This window comes from Staurois parvus, unplaced genomic scaffold, assembly GCF_062004578.1.
Source record: "Staurois parvus isolate SC_StPar_1 unplaced genomic scaffold, SC_StPar_1.0 ptg000154l, whole genome shotgun sequence".
Taxonomy (NCBI): domain Eukaryota; kingdom Metazoa; phylum Chordata; class Amphibia; order Anura; family Ranidae; genus Staurois; species Staurois parvus.
Window position 1 is genome coordinate 13876946 of NW_028317950.1, and position 24945 is coordinate 13901890.

Here is a 24945-nt window from a genome sequence, read left to right on the forward strand (position 1 = left end):
TTACCTATAAATGTTAGTATCCAGTTATATTCTGTGTATCTAGGAAAGAATCGAGGCCTTTTTTTTAAAGCAATCCACTGAGCTGGCTAGAACCAACTCTTGAGGGAGTCTATTCCTCATTTTCACAGCTCTCACTGTGAAGAGACCTTTCCGTGTTTGGAGATTACATTTCTTTTCCTCCAGATGTAAAGAGTGCCCCCTTGTCCTCTGTGATGACCTCAGGGTGAATAGCTCTACACCGAGTTCACTATATGAACCACTGATGTATTTATACATGTTGATCATATCCCCCCTTAATCTCCTCTTCTCAAGAGAGAATAAATTCAGTTCCTCTAATCTTTCCTCATAGCTGAGCTCCTCCATGCCTCTTATCAGTTTGGTTGCCCTTCTCTGTACTTTCTCCAGTTCCCCAATGTTCTTTTTGTGAATTGGTGCCCAAAATTTAACTGCAGGTCTTACAGTTTAGAATGTTTAGAAAATTGTATTGCTTTCCTGCAAATGAGATGTGCGATTGCTATTTATGTGTTGAACTCAATAACTGAACCAAAACATGCAATGGGGTTTAATTACTAAAACTGGAGTGTGCAAAATCTGGTGCAACTCTGCATAGAAACCAATCAGCTTCCAGGTTTTTTTGTCAAAGGTTAACTGAACAAACTGAAGTTAGAAGTGGATTGGTTACCATGCAGAGCTGCACCAGATTTTGCTCTCTCCAGTTTTAGTAAATCAACCCCACTATGAAGTATAATATGTGGCATTGACTAAAATGATGATAAGGATGGGAAGTGCCATGTACACTGACAAGAAAGATATGTGGTTTTGGAGAGGATGATGAGAAGCATGTGGAGTGTAATCTAGGATAATAATGGGAAAGTGGGGTGTCATTGAAGGTGATGAAAAGGATGTGGGATGTTGAGGAGGGTGATTAGAAGGATGTGGGGTGTCAAGGGATTGATGGAAAGGTTGTGGGGTGTGAGGGGGGGAGATGAGAAGGATGTGGAATGTAATATAGGATGGCAAGAAGGATGTGGGGGTGGGTTAACAGGAAGGATGATGTGCAGAAGTGAGGTGCCAGAAACATGATGAGAAAGATGTGGGGTATCAGGGAAGATGATGAGAATGACACAGGGTGTTGGGAAGCATGATAAAAAGGATGTAGGGTGTCAGAGAGGGTTATGAGATGGATGTGAGGTGTAAGGGATCATGATGAAAAGAATGTGGGGTGTCATACAGGGAGAAAAAAGGATGTGGGGTGACATGGAGGATGATGAGAAGGATGTAGGGTGTCATATAAGCTAATGAGGAAATTGGGGTATCATTGAGGGTGATGAAAAAGATGTGGGATGTTTAAGAGGGCGATGAGAAGGATCTGAGGTGTCAGGGGGTTGATAAAAAAAATGTGGGGGTGCCAGGGATAGTGATAAGAAGGATGAGGGTGTGAGGGAGGGAGATGAGAAGGACATGGAATGTAATAAAAGATGATGAGAAGAATGGGGGGTGTCAGGGTTCATGATGTAAAGAATGGGAGGTGTCTGAAAGGTGATGAGAAAGATGTGGGATGCCATGGTGGATGATGATAAAAAAGTGGGGTGTTGGGAAGCGCGATGAAAAGGATGTGGGTTGTCATAGTTGGTGATAAGAAGAATGTGAGGTGTTGAGAAGGGTGACAAAAAGGGTGTGGGGTGTCAGAGGGTGATGAGAAGGATGTGGGATGTCAGGGAGGGTGATGAGAAGGATGTGGGGTGTCAGGAAGGGTGATTAGTAGATTGTGGGGTTCCATGGAGAGTGATGAGAAGGATGTGGAGTATCCTGGAGGGTGATTAGAAGAATGTGGAGGGCAATGTGGATGTACGGTGTCATGGATGGTAAAATGAACAATATGGAGTATCTTGAAGGGTGATTAGAAGATTGAGAAGGGTGATGACAAGGATGTGGGCTGTCATAGAGGGTGATGAGAAAGATATGAAGTGCTTCGGATGGTGATTTAAGAGATGTGGAAAGTGACGAGAAGGATGTTGGGAGTCAGGGAAGGTGTGGAATGTTAGTGAAGGTGATGAGCAGTAATGTTGAATATAGTGTCCAATGGTTTGGCAGTATCAGGGCTACATCTACAGGGATGTCCACTGCTCCTTATGGATATCACCAGGGAAGCTGGGAGCATTTCTGGAAGCAGTCTAGTTGGGGGAAACCCCCAAAGACAATATCAAAAGAAACAAATCCGTCAAATGAATATGCCATTATAGTTATCTGAAGCAAAATGTTTATTTATTGGTAAAAATACATGCATTAAATCAGAGTGTGTTTCCAAGATGAAATCATACTGACATCACTGGCATCCTCTCAGTCATTGCCTATGAAAATATCCAGGATGTTCAGTGATGTCATCAGAAATACACTAGGTACACAGTGATGACATCATGATAGAAGAACAAAATATGGAAGGCAGGCAGTCTCCAGCCAGACTACAACCCCCATTCTCCAGTGAGAAATATTTGGAATTGTAGTGGAGTGGATAGTTCATTCTTCTAGTCTTATGTCTTAAATCATGTATGACATTGTAAATTTTACAAGCTCTTCTGTGTGATTAGCGAATGCAGGGGTTCAAAGAATGGGTCTGATCTTCATTTCTACATGTGCATAAGAATAGTGTTCACCCCTGGCAGTTTGCCAGTTGATGCCAACAAAAGCTTCCTTATGTTCTCCCTTCAGGTACATCCCATTCATGAAAGCAGAGTGGCAAGATTTAAACCACCAGCCTCCCTTGAACAAATGGGCACAGTGGGTGGAGGAGCTCTCATCGTTGTCCTCATCAAAAGTGCTGAACTTCATGTTGTGGTGCTGACTCAGTGAATCACCTGGTAAAAGGAAAATCTATATGAACATTGTGTTTACAGGAACACAATAATATAAATAGTAATAAAAATATATGAATTGTAAATTATTTGTGTCACAAGACACCCTGGAAGTAGGAAGTGGCTGGAATGTGTCATGTATCAAGGTCAAGAAAGCAAAATAAGGTAGTAATCAGCCAGGACATCTCGTAGCCTCCCTAGCGGTCTGATTATGTCAGTATTTCTGTGCTCAAAGCGGTACATTTTTTTGCATGGAAATACGTATTTTTTTTATTGTAGGCCTGTAATTTTAGGAATAACTCACTGAAATCTGTCCAAACAAGAGTCTAGTAAACATCCTGGGTATGTTAAAATTTGAAACACGAAATCATAAATTCTAATTTAATAAATAATCATAAAAAATAATAATATAATAATAAATTTAATTCAAAAATATAATCAAACCAAAAACACTGAAATTTGAAATAGAGTGCCAAGTTCGCACATCACTGAGCAAAGTCGCAAAATCGTTTTCAGTGTCTGATGATGAATTTCCCCACGAATCATTATCACTCAATTCTGCAAGTGGTTCTGATTTATTATCGCTGTTCTCTAGCTGGTCTAAAACCGCTTTTGACCTAAAGGGACGCTTTTTGGACGACATGGACATTCCTCAGTTTCCAGGCAGAAAGAACAGTCAAAATGCAGGCAGGGCACAGGACAAAGCACTCGGGACAAAATGTATGTGAAATGCTTTGATACAGTAATGTTTTACTATGTGATTTTAGTGTATTTAGTGAATGTCACTTTTTCACATTTTTAAATTTCCCGCCGTTCCGTCCCCGTACGTCTTGACGTTGCAGGGAACGGAAACCAGAAGACGGATGCCGGCATCAGCCGGAGGACATTACAGGGGACACTGCAGGAGGGACATCGCGGGAGCGAAGGACAAGGTAAGTGAAGAAGATATCCCGGAGCAATGCTGCAAGGTATTCCCGAGTGTAGCTTGGGGTTACCACTTGTGGTGCTGAAACTTTACCCCGAGCTACACTCGGGAATACCTCCAGGGAGGTTAAAGTTTTGCAATGAATTTAACGGACGATCATACTGTTGTGCCAGATTACCACGTGTTGTGTTAAAGCAGAGCAAAACTCTCTCAACCAACATGAACTATTTTTAATCCTTATGCTACAATCATTAGTAATTACACTGCTCACAAAAATTAAAGGAACACTTTGAAAACACATCAGATCTCAATGGGGAAAAATATCATGCTGGATAGCTATACTGATATGGACTGGGTAATGTGTTAGGAAAGTAAGGATGCCCCATCGTTTGATGGAAATGAAAATTATCAACCTACAGAGGACTGAATTCAAAGACACCCTGAAAATCAAAGTGAAAAAATGTTTCAGCAGGTTAGTCCATTTTGCCGAAATTTCATTTATGCAACTCAAAATGGTACTCAGTAGTTTGTGTGGCTCCCACATGCTTGTATGCATGCCTGACAACATCAGGGAAAGATCCTAATGAGACGACGGGTGGTGTCCTAGGGTATTTTCTCCCAGATCTGATCCAGGCCATCACTAAGTTCTTGGACAGTCTGAGGTGTAACCTGGCGGCGTCGGATGGACCGACACATGATATCCCAGAGGTGTTCTATTGGATTTAGGTCAGGCGAGTGTGGGGGCCATTCAATGGTATCAATTCCTTCATTGTCCAGGAACTACCTGCATACTCTAGCCACATGACGCCGGGCATTGTCGTGCACCAGGAGGAACCCAGGACCCACTGTACCAGCGTAGGGTCTGACAATGGGATTTCATCCCAATACCCAATGGCAGTCAGGGTGCCATCGTCTAGCCTGTAGAGGTCTGTGCCTACCTCCATGGATATGGCTCCCCAGACCATCACTGATCCATCACCAAAACGGTCATGCTGAATGATGTTACAGGCAGCATAGCACTCTCCATGGCTTCTCCAGATTCTTTCACATCTGTCAGATGTGCTCAGGGTGAACCTGCTCTCATCTGTGAATAGCACAAGGTGCCAGTGGTAGACCTGCCAATTCTGGTGTTCAATGGCAAATGTCAAATGAGCTCTATGGTGCCGGGCAGTGAGCACAGGGCCCAATAAAGGACGTCAGGCCCTCAAGCCACCCTCATGAAGTCTGTTTCTGATTGTTTGGTCAGAGACATTCACACCAGTGGCCTGCTGGAGGTTATTTTGTAGGTCTCTGGCAGTGATTATCCTGTTCCTCCTTGCACAAAGGAGCAGATACCGGTTCTGCTGATGGGTTAAGGACCTTCTATGGCCCTGCCCAGCTTTCCTAGAGTAACTGCCTGTCTCCTGGAATCTCCTCCATGCTCTTGAGACTGTGCTGGGAGACACAACAAACCTTCTGGCAATGGCACGTATTGATATGCCATCCTGAAGGAGTTGAACTGCTTGTGCAACCTCTGTAGGGTACAGGTATCGCCTCATGCTACCAGTAGTGACACTGACCCTAGCCAAACATTCAGGGAATGCCTGGGTAATCTTCCTGTAATGTTGGATCCAAACCACATCAATAGAGATGAGGATCCGACTTGGAGACAACTTCCATTAAAGTCTATGGGCACAAGTCAGATACTAGTCACCTTGGAGTAGTACAGGAACCATTTCTAAAGCCGCAGCGACTTGAGTAGTGTTAATTAAGACAGCTCTCATTGACTAACATGGTATTTTTACATGTCATGCAACTTGGGGTCTCAAAAGTCGGATCCCAAATCGCAACAGTGTGAACCGAGCCTTAATATTGACACTTCACCTGAACTGGAAAACATTTTGGTAAGGTATTTGCCTGGAGTATGACATGCCTAGAGGTGAAATGGTTTTTATCACAACAGTGGCCGTATCACCCGATTTTTTAAAAACACGTCATGACTGCACCAGCATGGTCTATCTCAAAGCCTAACCAGACATTCATTTTTTTATAGAGTAGAGTTACAGTTGCTGTCAGGTTTTTACTTCTGAAGTAGTGAACGAGGTGCTCTGTAGAAAATGGTCTCTAGAGCTTCTTGCTTTTATTTGAAATGTTAAAATAAAACATATAATGTCTTTACCTGCAGTTCCTCCGCTAAAAGAGCCAAGCGATAACTTGAACTTCTCACATTCTCCCAGAATCTTGAAGGAGGAATATTTTGCAAAGCGTTTTACCTCATCAAAATCATGAAGGTCAACACGCAGCTCCCATTTACCTGTGGAGAACGAGAAGAGAGGTTTGAAAATTGCTTAAAGTGGAACTTTCATGGAAAAAATTTAAATTGGAAAACACAAGATTTTTAATGCAGGAGAGATATACCAAGTCTCTTAAAGTTGCTTACCTGCCTGTCTGCCACTGTACATTGAGCAGCATTTCGGCAATGCTGAGCTGACTGCACTCCCGTACATGCATAGTTACATAGTTACACAGTTAGTCTGGCTGAAAAAAGACAAAAGTCCAACCAGTTCAACCAAAAAAAAAAAGTTATAATCCTATACCCACAGTCAGGGGCGGACTGACAACTCATGGGGCCCCCGGGCAATTGGGGATCATGGGGCCCCTGTGTCCTTGCTCAAACTCAAAAAGCCTATGAAAAAGGTACCAGGGGCATCTCATGGGGCCCCCTACTGACCCCGGCCCTCGGGCAGTGCGCGAGTTTCCAAATGGTCAGTCCGCCCCTGTCCGCAGTTGATCCAGAGGAAGGCAAAAAACAAAAACAAAGCATGAACCAATTTGTTCCTGCAGGGGAAACAATTCCTTCCTGATCCCCCGAGAGGCAATCGGATATTCCCTGGATAAACTTTACCTATAAATGTTAGTATCCAGTTATATTCTGTGTATCTAAGAAACAATCCAGGCCTTTTTTAAAGCAATCCACTGAGCTGGCCAGAACCAACTCTTGAGGAAGTCTATTCCTCATTTTTGCAGGTCTCACTGTGAAGAAACCTTTCCGTATTTGGAGATTAAATCTCTTTTCCTCCAGACGTAAAGAGTGCCCCCTTGTCCTCTGTGATGACCTCAGGGTGAATAACTCTACACCGAGTTCACTATATGAACCACTGATGTATTTATACATGTTGATCATATCCCCCCTTAATCTCCTCTTCTCAAGAGAAAACAAAATTCAGTTCCTCTAATCTTTCCTCATAGCTGAGCTCCTCCATGCCTCTTATCAGTTTGGTTGCCCTTCTCTGTACTTTCTCCAGTTCCCCAATGTTCTTTTTGTGAATTGGTGCCCAAAACTGAACTGCAAATTCCAGATGAGGTGTTAATAATGATTTATACAGGGGTAATATGATATCTCTCACTCTGGAGTCTATACCTCTTTTAATACAAGAGAGGATTTTGCTCGTTTTAGAAACCACAGCTTGGCATTGCATGCCATTATTAAGCTTGTGATCTACCAGAACCCCCAGATCCTTCACCATTGATTCCCCCAGTTATACCCCCCCCCTTATGTATGATGCATGCATATTCTTAGCCCCCAAGTGCATAACCTTACATTTATTAACATTAAACCTCATTTGCCACATAGTTGCCCAATTAAACAGTGCATTGAGGTCGGCTTGTAAGTTGAAGATATCCTGTAAGGACATTATTCTACTGCACAGCTTGGTGTCATCTGCAAAGACTGAAATGGGATTTTTAATCCCAGAACCTATATTGTTTATAAACATATTAAAAGGTAAGGGTACCAGCACTGAATATTGGGGTACACCACTGACAACCCCAGACCATTCAGAGTATGAATCATTAACCATTACGACCACCATGGGAGTGACATCATCTGGGCCCAACCATTTAAAAGGGCCAGGGCTCAATACCTGGAAGCCACCAGGCTAAAGATGTCAGCATTTGGTGGGGAGCTCTGGGACATTGCGGCCGCCCTAATTGGCTGTACAAACGTACAGTATGTACTTAAAAAGGGGACAGGCTCAACTGGCATTGTCAGTAGTAAATCCTTTAACTTGCGCAGCTCTCTATAGATCACAGGCACATTCACATGGAAAAAGAACCCCAAAACTGGACCAAGAGTACTTCCTTCCTGACCCTTTCCTCTCCACCTGGCACACCAATATAGAACCACAGAACTGACTCCTTCACCACTCTGCACTAGTGATAAGCTGAGCACATTCAAACCTAATGAAAGAAGTACCATTTTATAGGGGCAGTCATTTTTCATTGCTTAAAGTAAAAAAAAAAAAGTCCTTCAAATATCATGCCTGGGGAGTCCCCTAAATTACCTGCAAAGTTGTACATCTGTACAATGTATAGAACCTGCAGCAGCAGGACTGATATTTTATAAACAATTTATTATCGCGCTATAGCTGAATGATGGCTATAGCGTGATAGTCCAGGTCTGGGAGGGCGTTACATGATATCCACCCAGAACGCACGCCTCTGTGCGCACCCAGCGATGCCCCCAGCACTGTCTGTGATCGCTGTGTCCTTTGGACACAGCTGATCAAATGACATGGTAAAATGCCAATCACAGCTGACCACTATGTAAATACACTTGCCGGTTATCGACAGTACTTTCCTCATGCTGTCACAGTGTAAGGAAAGTAAAGCTGGTGAACAACAACTGTCAAAGTAGACATCTGCATTGATAATCAGGGCACTGATTAACAGTGCAGACCCAAAAGTGCCAAACAGTGCTACTCATCACTGCCCAACAGTGCTGCCAATCTGTGCCCGTCCGTGCTACCTATCAGTGCTGCTAATCAGTGCCATCAGTCAGTGCGCCAGTCAGTGCCCTTCAGTACTACCTATTAGTGTCCTTCAGTGCTGCCTATCAGTGACCATCATTGCTGCCTATCAGTGCCCATCAGTGCAGCCTATCAGTGCAGCCTATCAGTGCCACCTCATCAGTGCCCATCAGTGCTGCCTATCAGTGCCCATCATGATGCCTATCCGTGCAGTCTCATCAACGTACATCAGTGAAGGAGAAATATTACCTGTTTGCAAAATTTTATAATAGATACAAAGAAAACTTTTTTTTTCCAAAATTTTCACATTTTTTCCTTTATAGGGCAAAAAATAAAATACCCAGTGGTGATTAAACACCACCAAAAGAAATCTCTATTTGTGGGGAAAAAAATAATAAAAATTTCATATGAGTACAGTGTTGCATGACCGCACAATTGTCATTCAAAGTGAGACAGCATTGAAAGCTGAAAATTGGCCTGGGTAAGGAAGGGGGTAAAAGTGCCCGGTAAGCAAGTGGTTAAAAAAAATAAAATTTTTATTAAAAAAAGAGAAAAAAAAAAGCGTTGGGTTTCCACCCTAATCCTTACCAGACCCTTTAGGTCTGGTAGGAGGGTTAGGAGGGACCGCACAGTAATTGTTTTTTTTAACCACTTCCAGTCCAGACACTTTCACCCCCTTCCTGTCCAGGCCAATTCTCAGCTTTCAGTGCTATCACACTTTGAATAACATTTGCGCTGTCATGCAACACTGTACCCATATGAATTGTTTAGCATTTTTTTTGAGACAGATAAAGCTTTTTTTTGGTGGTATTTATTCACCACTGGGATTTTTATTTTTTTTGCTATGTAAATGAAAAAGTCCAAAAATTTTGAAAAAAAGTGTTTTTCTTATATTTTGCAAATAAATAATATTTCATCATAAATCTTGGCCAAAAGTTATTCCATTATCTTTTTAGTAAAAAAAAAAAAATAACCCAAATTAGTTTATAACCAAAAATTATAATTTTTAAACTTTTTTTTACATTTTTTTAAATTTTTTTATATTATTATTTTTTTTTTTGTTTTTTTTTTTACATACTGTCACCCTAGCAGTACAGTGTCACCATGGTGACACTGTACTACTTGTGGGGGGTGATGAAGATTTTTTTTTTTTTTTACACTGATTGCTTTTACACCCATAAAGGCTATAAAAGCAATCATTTCTCCTTCTCTCTAGCTGCATCGGGACCTCGCACAGAGGTCACATTCGACGATCGGTGCGCCGGATTGCGATGCTGCGCGCTCCCTTGGAGTACAAGCACGGTGCTGGGAGGCCGTTCATAAATGGCCACCCGACCCTGCACTGCCACCGTCCGGCCGTTTATATACATGGACTGGACGGGAAGTGGTTAAAAAGTGCATGGGATTCCCCCTAAAAAGCATACCAGGCCTTTTAGGATACCCTTACTGTTCGAGTGTTTGGCGAACACACGTATGACCAATGTTCGAGTCAAACTTGTGCTCAACTCGAACATTTAGCCTAACACTACTCGTCACCCTAGTACTGGTTCCTCACCCTAAAATCCTGCACACCTCTACTGACTTCCTAGTCCTCTCTGCATCTTCTATCCATCTCCTGTATCCTCTCCACAGCATCTAACCATCTCCTGTATCCTCTGCGCAGCATCTAACCATCTCCTGCATCTTGTATTATGTCCACAATCACTAACCATCTCCTGTATCATTATTATTATTATTATTACATCAAGTTTATATAGCGCCAAAGGGTTTGCTCAGCGCTGTACAATATTGGGGGGACAATACATGGCACAGTACAACAATAACAAACAACGTACGAGGGGTAAGACGGCCCTACTCTTTCGAGCTTACAATCTAGGAGGGAGGGGGTAGTGGTACAGTAGGAAGTGGCTGAGGGGAAAGAAGTGGTGGGAGGAATGAGGGAGAATGGCCGTTAGGTGAGGGTGGGGTAGGCTTCCCTGAAGAGATGGGTTTTGAGGGAGCGCCTGAATGTGAGGAGGGAAGGTGACAGTCTGATGGATTGGGGCAATGAGTTCCAGAGGATGGGGGAGGACCTGGAGAAGTCTTGCAATCGTGCATGGGAGGAGGAGACCAGGGAGCAGGATAGAAGGAGGTCCTGTGAGGAGCGAAGGGTACGGGTAGGGCGGTACTTGGGGATCAGGTTGGTGAGGTAGTCAGGGGCAGTGTTGTGAACGGCTTTGTAGGTCAGGGTTAGAAGTTTAAATTTGATGCGTTGGGCAATCGGGAGCCAGTGGAGGGAGAGGCAGAGGGGGGTGGCAGAGGTGGAGTGGTTGGTGAGGTGGATGAGTCTAGCCACTGAGTTCAGGATGGTCTGAAGCGGGGAGAGCTTGCACTGGGGTAGGCCGGTGAGGAGGGAGTTGCAGTAGTCAAGGCGTGAGATAATCAGGGAGTGTACGAGTAGTTTAGTGGTGTCTGGGGTAAGGAAGGTACGCATCTTGGCAATGTTGCGGAGGTGGAGCCTGCATGTGTTTGTAAGTGATTTGACATGAGGTTGGAAGGAGAGGTTCGAGTCAAGAATGACGCCAAGGACTTTGGCTTGCAGGGCGGGAATGATAGTGGTGTTGTTGGTGATGATGGATAGGATGGGGGGGGGCAGGGGGAAAGACGAGGAGCTCAGTTTTGGAGAGGTTAAACTTGAGGAAATGTAGCGAAACATCCAGTCTGAGATGTCGTTTAGGAGGTGAGTGATGCGGGCGGAGAAAGTGGGGGTGAGGAGAGGGGTGGAGAGGTAAATTTGAGTGTCGTCAGCGTAGAGGTGATAGTTGTATCATGTCCACAATCACTAACCATCTCCTGTATCATGTCCACAATCTCTGACCATCTCCTGTATCATGTCCACAATCACTAACCATCTCCTGTATCATGTCCACAATCTCTGACCATCTCCTGTATCATGTCCACAGCCTCTAACCATTTCCTGTACCATGTTCACAGCCTCTAACCATCTCTTGTATCATGTCCACAATCTCTACCATCTCCTGTATCATGTCCACAATCTCTATCCATCTCTTGTATCATGTCCACAATATCTAACCATTTCCTGTATTATGTCCAAAATCTCTAACCATCTCCTGTATTCTGTATCTTCTGTATCATGTCCACAATCTCTAACCATCTCCTGTATCATGTTCAAAATCTCTAACTATCTCCTGTATCATGTCCACTGTCTCTGACCATCCCCTGTATCATGTCTGCAGTCTCTGAGGGGGAATCTGGGGAGGAGCCAAGAGTGGGAGCACTGGCAGCACCAGGATGGGGGTCATGGGAGGAGTCAGATGTGTGTGGACTGTGGAGAGGAAAATACAGCATCAAACCAGAGCTGCGAAGCTGGAACCCAGAGAGGAACGTCTGACTGAGCCTTGCACAGTGCACTTGAGAGGAGGTCAGTGAGTCCCCCCTACATCAGTATTCCCGGAATTCCCTCTTACATCAGTGTCCTCACAGTTACGCTTTATATCAGAGTCTGCAGGATTCCCCCATACAGTGCAAGGGAGAACTCTGAGGACCCCGATGTAAAGGGAACGCTGCAGACTTTGATGTAAGGGGGAACTCTGTGCTGGCTGGGTTATATTAACCTGACTTTCATGGAAACAGAGAAACATGGTTCTTGACTTTTCGTATAACTTAAACTTTAACGTTGCTAATAGCACTAGCTATAAGTTTATAGCCTAAACATTGATATTTGCACTTAAAACAGTGATTTTATGTACTTGTTTGAAGTGCCAGTAAAAAATGTGGCTCTTTCAGTAAATTTCATAGCTTTTGTCAGTAAAACATTGTGCTCTTTGTAAATTTTGGGTGTCCTGTCTGAAAATTTCATTTCAGGGGGTTGGCAACACTATGTTCTGGAGGAAAAAAATTAAATTTCTAAAAATAACCACTTGAAGACCAGGCCTATTCTGACACTTTTTGTTTACAAGTAAACATCAGCATTTTTTGCTAGAAAATTACTTAGAACCCTGAAACATTATATCCAGTGCCTTGAAAAAGTATTCATACCCCTTGAAATTTTCCACATTTTGTCATGTTACAATCAAAAATGTAAATGTATTTTATTGGGATTTTATGTGATAAACCAACACAAAGTGGCACATAATTATGAACTGGAAGGAAAATGATAACTGATTTCAAAATGTTTTACAAATAAATATCACAAAAGTGTGTGAATTTGTATTCAGCCTCCTTTGCACTGATACCCCTAACTAAAATCTAGTGGAACCAATTGCCTTCAAAATTCACCTAATTAGGAAATAGAGTCCACCTGTGTGTAAATTAATCTCAGTATAAATACAGCTGTTCTGTGAAGCCCTCAGAGGTTTGTTCGAGAAAATTAGTGAACAAACAGCATCATGAACCAATCACAGTTATCACAGGTGTAAACACTCGTAGTGTTTACAAATATTAAGCCATTTCACATAGGCTGAATGTTTGTAAACACATCAGGATGGAGGATTGGTAGATCGAAGGATGATGGTGGGTTTTTAAAGGATTAGTCAAGACAGTTTTATCAGATGACTTCCTAAAGTGGAAAGTAATAATTGCAGAATGGAAGTCTGAGCCAGTTAAGGGTTAGCACAGACTGTTAGAGCATCATCATTGTACAAATAGACTTAACAGTTAATACCATGTGTTGTTAGCTTGTGAATTTTCTCATTCCCCAGCCAAAATTCATGACGGCTACCAAATCCAGTTTTGTATGCACTCCAGTTTCGGGAGAAATCCACAGAGCCATCCCAACGTCTTTGAATCACCTACAGGTAAAAAAAAATCATTATAATTTTATTCCTTGCTGGATTTTTGCTTACAGTTTGTTTTTTGCTGGTGGGGGGGTGGGGTGGGGCATCTTTCCAGTGGGCAGAGCACAATGGTTACTGGTAGCGGCTATAGCTGCTGGCAGTAATCGAATATCAAAAAATCCGACAGGCTGGTTGTGTCTAAGTCAATCATTGGATCGACTTGGATACAACCAGCCCACCCATACAGGGATAGAATCTAGGCCGGTCCCTGCTGAACTGGCCAAGCTTTGTTCCATGTGTGGCCGGCTTTACACATTGCTACTCTACAGCCATAGCTGCTTTACTCACTTGAACTGAATCCTTTGACCAGTACCGGAAACTGGCTGATCCTTTTATTTCCATGTTAAACTTCCAGCTGTTTAGTATATATTTTGTTTGTTTCAATGCTTCCGTCCTGCATTCACTCTATCTGGTCTCCCACAGTACACAGAACATGGAAATGCAATTATTTTAGTAAATATAAACTGCAAAATACCTTTTATCATCAGCCATTAGTGCAGTCTTGTGACTTCTATCAGAGTCCAGCTGAGCACTGGTTAAAGCTTGTAGGATGAGTTTTAATTCTCCCCTGATTGTCCTATGAGGCTGCAGGACCCCTGACCCTCTGTTTGGACAGTGCTTATTGGCCCTGTGCTGATCCCATGCACTCTCCCAAGAAAAAAAAACTCTCTAGCAATACACACCAAACTGAGAATGTGTAGCTTGCCCCCAAGCCTCTGTTCTATCAGCAGAAGGATTGGGGACAGTAGAAGAAGGGGAGGATTAGAGAAATCAGGATCAAAAATTCATTTTTACATTTACTGCATGACCCCTGACTCTATATCTGGAGAGTGCTGATTGGCTCTGTGCTGATCACATGCACCCTCTCCCTCCAAAAAAACCTCTCTAGCAATACACACTAAACTAAGCATGTGCAGAGTGACTCCTAGAGCTCTGTGCTCTCAGCAGATGGATTGGGGACAAAAGAAAAAGAGGAGGATCAGAGAAGACAGGTTCAAATATCCTTTTTACACAATGCAAAGGATTAACCCCTTAGGTTCAACAGTGAGTATAACAACCATGCTTTACTGCAGACATGTCCAAAGTCCGGCCCGTGGGCCATTTACGGCCCGGGGGTCGGTTTAATACGGCCCTCCAACAGCCCTCCCTGCTCTGTGTAATGTGGCCCTCCCACGGCCCTCCCTTCTATGGCAGACAGTCTTCTGCTTGAGAGCAGAGGGCAGTGCGCATGCCTGACTGCGGCGCGTTCTCCCTGGTCTGTGTAAATGCGGCTGTCGCACGGCCCTCCCTTCTGTGGCAGACAGTCTTCTGCTTGAGAGCAGTGCACGTGCGTGACTGCACCGCGCTGGGAGCGACAGAGGGCGGTGACGTCAGGGCCAGGCTTCCAGCGTGAAGTGTGTTTCTCTTCCCCTCCCGGCTGCCGAGCAGAGACTTCAGCTCCAGCTACCTTTTTCACCCTTCACATTAGTGCAGGTAAGTTTTTTTTAAATTTATTTTCAATACATTGTGAAAACTCAGCTGTCAGTTGATCTTAATGTTATGAAAGGAAAAATATGTCGTTTGCAATTAACTTGGCATAAAATAATTTATTTGCATTTAATTGTAATGGTTCAAAGAATGTTCGGAAAAATGTTTGGCCCTCCACCATGTTCACTTCATCCAATCTGGCCCTCTTTGAAAAAAGTTTGGACACCCCTGCTTTACTGCATATACAGACTGATTTTCCTGTTGTGGGTTTAGTAAGGCCTCTTTCACACAGGCGGTTGTTCTGCTGCTTTTAAATGCATGTTTTTTTGAATTTCCAACACTCCTTGCACAGAGATCACTCGCGTTTGTACAGTATGTTTATGTGCATTTACATGCGGCTGCGTTTAGCTGCAGTAGTAAATTCTTGCCTTTAGCAACTGTTTACTTATTCAGCTGTTTACTTACTGTATATTCTGTATATTTTTCACTTATGTACAACACGTCCTCAGGTTGAAGTGGTTATACCAGGTTACAGTTACAGGCATCAACCCGGTATCAAAATTTTCTACTTTGTAGAAGTGATTTGACTGGCTACTTGATCACTTCTAGAGGTGGCGGAAGGGGGAAGACTGGAACGAAAGGAAGTCCCCGGCCCTCTTCCGTGATGTCAGAAACCTTGTCACTTCCACATTCGGTTTGTTTGTTGATAAGCCATTGCCGGCTTGCACGGCATCTAATCTCTCCATTAGGGTAAAAAAAAAAAAAGCTCTTCTTTCCCACTCTTCATGGTCTCACCAGCTTTGCTGTCAATAAAATCCAGGGTCTGCATCCTTTTAGAAATAATTTAACTTTAAAGAGTATCTCACCAAAAATAGTCATAGTTATATAGTTAGTCTGGCTGAAAAAAGACAAAAGTCCATCCAGTTCAACCATAGAAAAACAAAAAAAAAGTTATAATCCTACATCCACAGTTGATCCAGAGGAAGGCAAAAGTAACCCAGCAAAGCATGATCCAATTTGCTCCAGCAGGGAAAAAAATACCTTCCTGATCCCCGAGAGGCAATTGGATATTCCATGGGTCAACTTTACCTATAAATGTTAGTATCCAGTTATATTCTGTGTATATTCTGTGGGGGGGGGGGTAGGGCTGAGCCACGCTGCATGTGTCTATGGACACACAGAGCCTGGCTCGGGAACAAGACCTTATATATGCCCCAATAGAAAGTGGATTGCTATGAGGCCAGACACAGAAGAGGAGGAGCCCAGAGCATTGGCAGGAGACCCCCAGAAAAGGAGGTTCGAGGCCGCACTGTGCAGTACCATTGCACAGGGCAGGTAAGTAAAAACATTTTTATTAAAAAAAGAAAAGACTTTACAATCACATTAAAAAAACTCTCTATGTTCCACTATGTGTTTTGTGTGTATATTCAGCTTATGCACTTGCCATGGTCTAACGAGGAAAGTTGCAGGGTCTGCATCCTTTAAGAAATAATTTAACTTTAAAGAGTATCTCACCAAAAATAGTTACATAGTTACATAGTTAGTCTGGCTGAAAAAAGACAAAAAAGTCCATCCAGTTCAACCATAAAAAAAAAAAGTTATAATCCTATACCCACAGTTGATCCAGAGGAAGACAAAAGAAACCCAGCAAAGCATGATCCAATTTGCACCTGCTGGGAAAAAATTCCTTCCTGATCCCTCGGGAGGCAATCGGATATTCCCTGGATCAACTTTACCTATAAATGTTAGTATCCAGTTATATTCTGTGTATCTAAGAAAGAATCCAGGCCTTTTTTAAAGCAATCCACTGAGCTGGCCAGAACCAACTCTTGAGGGAGTCTATTCCACATTTTCACATCTCTCACAGTGAAGAAACCTTTCTGTATTTGGAGATTAAATCTCTTTTCCTCCAGACGTAAAGAGTTCCCCCTTGTCCTCTGTGATGACCTCAGGATGAATAACTCTACACTGAGTTCACTATATGAACCACTGATGTATTTATACATGTTGATCTTATCCCCCCTTAATCTCCTCTTCTCAAGAGAGAATAAATTCAGTTCCTCTAATCCAGGCATGTCCAAAGTCCGGCCCGCGGGCCATTTACGGCCCGGGGGTTGGTTTAATACGGCCCTCCAACAGCTCTCCCTGCTCTGTGTAATGTGGCCCTCCCACAGCCCTCCCTTCTATGGCAGACAGTCTTCTGCTTGAGAGCAGAGGGCAGTGCGCATGCCTGACTGCGGAACGTTCTCCCTGGTCTGTGTAAATGCGGCTGTCGCACGGCCCTCCCTTCTGTGGCAGACAGTCTTCTGCTTGAGAGCAGTGCGCATGCGTGACTGCGCCGCGCTGGGAGCGACAGAGGGTGGTGACGTCAGGGCCGGGCTTCCAGCGTGAAGTGTGTTTCTCTTCCCCTCCCGGCTGCCGAGCAGAGACTTCAGCTCCAGCTACCTTTTTCACCCTTCATATTAGTGCAGGTAAGTTTTTTTTAATTTATTTTCAATACATTGTGAAAACTCAGCTGTCAGTTGATCTTAATGTTATGAAATGAAAAGTATGTCGTTTGCAATTAACTTGGCATAAAATAATTTATTTGCATTTAATTGTAATGATTCAAAGAATGTTCGGAAAAATGTTCGGCCCTCCACCATGTTCACTTCATCCAATCTGGCCCTCTTTGAAAAAAGTTTGGACACCCCTGCTCTAATCTTTCCTCATAGCTGAGCTCCTCCATGCTTCTTATCAGTTTGGTTGCCCTTCTCTGTACTTTCTCCAGTTCCCCAATGTGAATTGGTGCCCAAAACTGAACGGCATATTCCAGATGAGGTATTACTAATGATTTGTACAGACCCTATATTGTTTATAAATATATTAAAAAGTAAGGGTTCCAACACTTATACAAATATAGTTCATATTGCAGAGGATGCCTAAAATTTGACTTGTACCTTAATGCAGACTTCTGGGGAAATCAGTGAACCAATCACACAAGCTGGAAATTACATTTTTTGGAGGCATTCTGTACACCATCTGTACCAAAGACTACCTCCAGGTTGACATATTGCATTGACTTTTACAGGAAATTACAGCAGCTGCATATTGAAAACGAAAGGACATTTTTAAATAGCATTACAATATAGCCTGTGTAGCTATTGTATATGCTACAGTATATTATTGTTTTATGTTTTTTTCACAAAAGTGGAGTCACCCTTTAAGCCAAACTCCAGCCAAACATAAAATAGAAATAAACATAAATGAACTGTTCTTTCTGCTAAAGGATTTGAAACTCTGTGCATTCAATTTGTGACTCTACATCTTTGTCAGACTGCATAGCCTGAAGGGTGACACAGGGAGGAATCACTTGTCCGCCCACAGTTGTATGTAAAATACATTTAAAAAAATGTAAAAGTAATAGACAGAAGCTTAGTCCTCATGCACACTGGACATTTTTACAGCGGCTGGAAATTTTTTCTACAGCCAGCATGTCATCCTATGTTCATACACACATAGGCTGCAATCAGCGGTTTTTGGCAGGAGCATTTTCTGGCTGGTAACCCCCCTCCCCCCCCCAGAACTAGTGGGTGTCAAGAGGGGTTTTTAGCTGTAAAAATGCTCTAACGCTGATATAAGCTGAAAACCACCAATAAAAGCTGAAAAACACAAAGAAACGCAGATATCCGGCATTTATGAGCATTTTTGAGCCTGAAGATTTTGTGAGAGTATAACTGCTAAGAAACGCTAATGAAAACCACTAAATGCTGAAAAAAGCGAATGCAAAAAAGCTAAAAAACGCAAAAAGACAAGTTTTTATTGCAGCATTCTACAGTTAACGATACTGGCATTTTTATAATGTCCAGTGTGCATGAGGATTAATAGTGTTTTATACCTGCCTGGAGTTCTATGGCAACTTTTATAATAAAAAGAAATAAAAAAAAAATTGGAGAGGAGATACAATAATAATAGCTATTAAGACCCCCTAAAAATGAATAGATCTTGATTTACTTTTGCATTAGTGATACTAGTTTTATTTTCACAACCTAAACATCAGCCTAGCACTGGACTTACAATCCATCCACCACCATCGGTGTGCATGTCACAGAGCACTTTCATTGGCTTCTCCCCCTCGGGGTATATGGTGTACCAATCACTGATCACCGCTCCTTTCTCCTGCAGCTCCTTGCAGTTCTTTGCACCTAGCATTAAGATTTATAAAATAAAGATTTCTCATTAGGGATTGTTCATTTAACAGATTGAGGATCTATTCACACATTGTGCAGTGATAGATGATTTAGTCAGGGGAGGACTGACAACTCATGGGGCCCCCAGGCAATAGGGGATCATGGGGCCCCTATGTCCTTGCCCAAACTCAAAAAAGCCTATGAAAAAGGTACCAGGGGCATCTCATGGGGCCCCCTACTGACCCCGGGCCCTCGGGCAGTGCCCGAGTTTTCAAATGGTCAGTCCGCCCCTGGATTTAGTGCATTATAAAAAACGCCTGTCAACACAAGGACACACGAAAAAACAATTGTTTTCTGTGTGTCCCATTCACACTGCAATGCAGCCTGGAGCTGCGCTGCAGCATGCTGCAATAAAATACAGACATACTGCATTTTATCACAGCGCATTGTACAGAATTGAATGGCACTGTACAGCAGCTCAACACATTGCACTGTTGTACAGAGCTATGAATAAAGTGTACCTTTTGTACTCTTCAAATAAAGTTGTCCAAAACAAAAAAAAGGAAACTCTGTGATGCACTGAATAGCATACCACACTACCTCCCCCAGAGCACCAAGGAGCAGACAGCTTTACCTTTAGCACTCTAGTGAACATAGAGCCCTAAATCAGCTATTCATGGATCAGCAATTTAAGATATTTTACCAGTTTTTATAGCTTTGTGAAACCAACAGGTTTTCAAAAACAGGAAAATATAGTGAAAATAGGCCCTAATGTTTCCTGGACGTACAATATCAGTTTTGAGTGCAGCCTTTAAGCCTGGGTTCACACTGATACCATGCAGGAAACGCAGAGATTCCCGTGCATTTCTCACACCGCATAGCAATCGCACTGTGTTCACGAAACCTGCTGTGAGTGTCAATGTTAAGTTAACGACACCCCAAAGGCAGGTCGCAAAACACAGTGCGTTTGCCTGAATCAAATCAGATCACATGGGTATGAACACCCATTCAATCCAATTCCAGTGCAGCAAAAAAAGGCGCCTGCACCTTTTTCGTGTGGATGCAGTGCTATTTGAACCATACAAAATGAATGGGCTCAAATCGCACCACACAGAATCACATGCGGTTTGCACTGGAATGCCGTGCAATTCCTTTGCAAACCACATGCGGTTCCACAGTGTGAACCAGGACTCAAGCAGTATTAAACCCAAAAACAACTTTTTAATATATTGCAGCTGACCAAGCTGTCCAGCAAAAGTAGCAGTTAGAGCAGTGGTCTCCAAACTGTGGCCCGGGGGGCCAAATGCGGCCCTTTGCTTGCTTTTATCTGGCCCTTGGAGCACTATTCCTCCCACTGACACCAGTGATAGGGCGCTATTCCTCCCACTGATAACAATGATGGGGCACTATTCATCCCACTGATAACAATGATGGGGCACTATTCCCCCCACTGATACCAATGATGGGGCACTATTCCTCTCACTGATAACAATGATGGGGCACTATTCCCCCCACTGATACCAATGATGGGGCACTATTCCCCCCACTGATAACAATGATGGGGCACTATTCCCCCCACTGATAACAATGATGGGGCACTATTCCCCCCACTGATACCAATGATGGGGCACTATTCCCCCCACTGATACCAATTATGGGGCACTATTCCCCCCACTGATACCAATTATGGGGCAATATTCCTCCCACTGATAACAATGATGGGGCACTATTCATCCCACTGATACCAATGACGGGACACTATTCCCACCACTGACACCAATGATGAGGCACTATTCCTCCCACTGACACCAATGATGGGGCACTATTCCCACCACTGATACCAATGATGGGGCACTATTCCTCCCACTGACACCAATGATGGGGCACTATTCCTCCCACTGATACCAATGATGGGGCACTATTCCTCCCACTGATACCAATGATGGGGCACTATTCCCACCACTGATACCAATGATGGGGCACTATTCCCACCACTGATACCAATGATGGGGCACTATTCCTCCCACTGATAACAATGATGGGGCACTATTCATCCCACTGATACCAATGATGGGGCACTATTCCTCCCACTGATAACAATGATGGGGCACTATTCCTCCCACTGATACCAATGATGGGGCACTATTCCTCCCACTGATACCAATGATGGGGCACTATTCATCCCACTGATACCAATGATGGGACACTTTTCCTTTCACTGAGATGGGGCACTATTCCTCCCACTATTCCTCCCACTGACACCAATAATGTGGCACTATTCCTCCCACTGACACCAATGATGGGGCACTAATCCTCTTACTGACATCAATGATGCGACACTATTCTTCCCACTGATACCAATGATATGGCGCTGTTTCTCCCACTGACACCAAAGATTGTGCAGTATTCCTTCCACTGACACCAATGGTGGGTCACTATTCTTCCCACTGACACTAAATATGATGCACTATTCCTCCCACTGACACCAACAATGGGGCTTTATTGTTCCCATTAATACCAATGATGGGGCATTTTTTACTTCCATTGACGCAAGGGCATTTTCTTCTTACAATGGCCACGGTCCGGCCCCCTCAAAATCTGAAGGACAGTAAACTGGCCCTTTGTTTAGAAAGTTTGGAGACCCCGAGTAGAGGGATGAGACAAACCAGTTACCACTGACATGAATGCTTACAATGATCATCTTTTATTTATTTATTTAAAATCTGTACCCCCAGAAGAAAAAAAACTGTTGCTGTAATTGCTTAAGAAGTAATAGCTGTATGTTGGCTTTATTTTTACTTCAAGTCAATTTAAATCTGCTAGTCTAACACTACCATCTCCACAGACTGACAATGCTGCTGTCCAAAGGTGTCTGTTGCTCCTCCAGTGGAGTGGAGCTACACTAAGACAGAAAGTGTATCACTGGCAGAAAAATAAAGGGGGGAGGCTAAAAAAGAAAACTAATACAGCTGCCACATTTAAGAATTGGTATGCTGCACTATATTATTTTTTTGTTTCTGGGTTCAATACCGCTATAAGTTGTAAAAGACTTTGGACAGAAATCTCTCCCATTGGCACAAGACATCCTCAACATTTAAATCAGCAACTATAATAGAAAAAAGGCAAAAGAAAGCACAGTGGCTAAATGGTTAGCACTTCTGCCTGGCAGTACTAGGGGTCGTTGGTTTGAATCCCAACCATGGCACCATTTGCCTGGAGTTTGCATGTTCTCCCTGTGCCTGCGTGGGTTTCCTCTGGGAACTCTGGTTTCCTCCCACACTCCAAAGACATGCTGGTAGGTGAATTGGATCCTGTCTAAATTGGTCCTAGTATGTGTATGTATGAATGTGAGTTAGGGACCTTAGATTGTGCGCTGCTTGAGGGTTAGGGACTGATATGAATGTACATAATATATGTAACGCTCTGCATAAAATTGACAGTGCTATATAAGTACCTGAAATAATTAATAACCTGTTTCTATGTCATACTTCTTACCTACTGTGTTCCTACAGGTGTGTACAGGCTCTTTAAGTGTCCCTTGTACCAACAAGAAAATAATCACAATCATATTACACATGTTTTCACGTAGCCTACAGTAAAACGGAATGTAATTGATTGCTGTTTGTTACTGCAATCTGTGAATTATTATTACTTTTCATATAGAATGTTCCAGATGCAACGGCATCTGTGCAAGTATATAACTCTGCCAAACTAGTCAAATACATCAAGCTAGAAAACTGCAAATAGATTACAGATGTCACTGGATAAGGGAAGACCTGAACATAATAATTCTGTCATTCCTTTCAGAACTGCAGGTATGGTCTCGTTGCTGACAAAAATAGATTGCCTGTGCATATATAAAAGTCATTAAAATAAAGAAATAAAGCTTACCATAGTATTCATCAGGTGTGTCACAACATCTTGATTCTAAAAAAGAAGTATATCAATGTAAAATACAATATAAAAACAGAGTAAGTGAGCGCTTAGATAAATACGAGAGTTAACAGCAGCTGTACACCAAAAGGCACCATATAAAACCTTCAAAGACACAGAGACCAATATATAAGAATATAAAAATTATTTCTATTTTCCATAAATGAACATGTGTGTATATATATGCATGAGTTGATATTAAAAATTTAAAATAATATTGATATTAAAAATTTTAAATAATAAAATTAAATATCAAGATTAAAAATAAATAAATCCAAATGCATTGCCATGTTTGGATCTAAATGTCAGTCGATGGCATTTGCCCACTATTCGCAGGAATCTTAACATTCTGTTGCACTGGGTACAAGGGGTGGATGCCGTTAGATGTAAATGAGGGTAAAGTGCAATATGAATGTAGAAAAGCGAGATGGATGACTTAATGAAAATAATTTGCTATTTGAAACAGGTAAATATTTAAAATGGTAAATATTTAAAACCAGTCAAGGATAGCAAATGTAACATTTGTCTTATTTTTTATATATATATAATATATATATATATATATATATTTTTTTTTTTTTTTTTTTTGTTTGTTTTTTTTTTTACATTTCCATAACAATAGAACACAAAAAATAATGAGGGGAGGGAGGGGGGGTTTAAGAAATAGTTCTTTGGCCCACTCATATTTTCTGTGTACAAAATAATGCAATACTATGCTGTATGTGCACATTTACTTATTCAGTACACTATTTTCTAAACTTACATACAATATTCTTAAAAGTACTACATCTTATCTCATATTACAGATAAGACAGCATAGCATATGAACTGATACCATTTATTGAAGCTAAACAAAGTACCTTATCTGAGAAAAGAAAAGAAAAGAAAAGAAAAGAAAGGGAAAAAATGGCCTTGTTTAATGTTGGTGAGATTTCCCTTTGAAGAATGGGAATCTTTTGCTTTTTTTTTTTTGCATGCTAGACCTATTTGTTGTTATTGTCAACAGCCGTCTTTGCACGCTTTACCTGATTAGCATGGTGCTATTAAAATGCCATAAAAATGCATCTGGTATCTATTTATACTTTTACTTTATAGTTTATACTTATTCTGTTTTTTTCCTCTTCCTGTTTTTTTTTTTCTTTCCTTCCATCTCTATTTTTATATCTTCTCAAAATCTGTCATCTTGCTGCTGTGTGATATTGTGTCGAGGTGTCAATAAAGTCTTCTTAATGTAGAGAATGAGGATCAATAGACCTGCCTATACAGATGCCAGTCTGTTATCCCAAGAGCTGTGTTTTTGATATGCGTATCTACAATGTAATGCTGGAAGCTTCATTTATACATCACATTTTATGTAATGATGTAATGGTGAATGATGATAAAACCTTGACATTTGGTTGTATTGATTTCTTTGTTAAAAAAAAACATGATTATATAAAATGCCATAAATGAACAATATAAAGTCTCTTCCAATGATTGTTTGTTGGTCAGTTTTTGGAAAAAACACAGCTTTCAACAGCCACTTCACACTTTTTATGGTTCTGAATCTCAGATATTTTATTCCTGCAAGGATGACTTGAAAATTACCTCTAAAAACCTACAAATACAAATCCTGTTAAGCCAAATCACACTGGGGCTGTAGTTATTAAAAGGTTCAAGAGGGGATTGCATTCCTTCACTGGTAAAAAAAAGCCCTTTAAAAGTTTATATTGTAGTTTAAGTCCAACTTTGTTGCATCTTTAAATTTTCCATAGACTTACCTGCAGCCTCACCAAACGTGAGCACAGCCAAGGTCACAGCAACAGCCAGCGACCACATGATGGTCCTTTATGTTCCGCTTTATGGTCCTAGACTTAGAGTCACTTGCAAACTTTCTTTATATAAGAATTTGGAAACCTCCACCCTGATTTATCTACACAACTCCACCATGTTACTGGACCATTGATAAAATCAGTCACACCATCTCTCAGTAGATAA

The 24945-nt window shown here is 42.1% G+C and overlaps 1 protein-coding gene across 1 annotated transcript; it reads right to left on the bottom strand.

Moving 5' to 3' along the window:
- Window positions 1-2243: 2243 nt before the first annotated feature.
- Window positions 2244-24845, bottom strand: LOC149463536 (ficolin-1-like). Its single transcript, XM_089675070.1, has 6 exons — window positions 24729-24845; window positions 22927-22962; window positions 18923-19050; window positions 13228-13354; window positions 5936-6070; window positions 2244-2855 (listed from the first exon to the last, which is right to left on the bottom strand). The coding sequence occupies exons 1-6, from the start codon at window positions 24784-24786 to the stop codon at window positions 2602-2604; spliced, it is 738 nt and encodes a 245-aa protein (XP_089531196.1). The 5' UTR covers window positions 24787-24845; the 3' UTR covers window positions 2244-2601.
- Between the last annotated feature and the right edge of the window lie 100 nt (window positions 24846-24945).

Coding starts and splice junctions, on each gene's coding strand:
- LOC149463536 (XM_089675070.1), bottom strand. CDS start 24,786: ATGTGGTCGCTGGCTGTTGCTGTGACCTTGGCTGTGCTCACGTTTGGT. Junction 19,051..22,926: donor CACACCTGATGAATACTATG/GTAAGCTTTATT, acceptor TCTTAATGCTAG/GTGCAAAGAACTGCAAGGAG. Junction 2,856..5,935: donor TTTTAGCGGAGGAACTGCAG/GTAAAGACATTA, acceptor TCCTTTTACCAG/GTGATTCACTGAGTCAGCAC.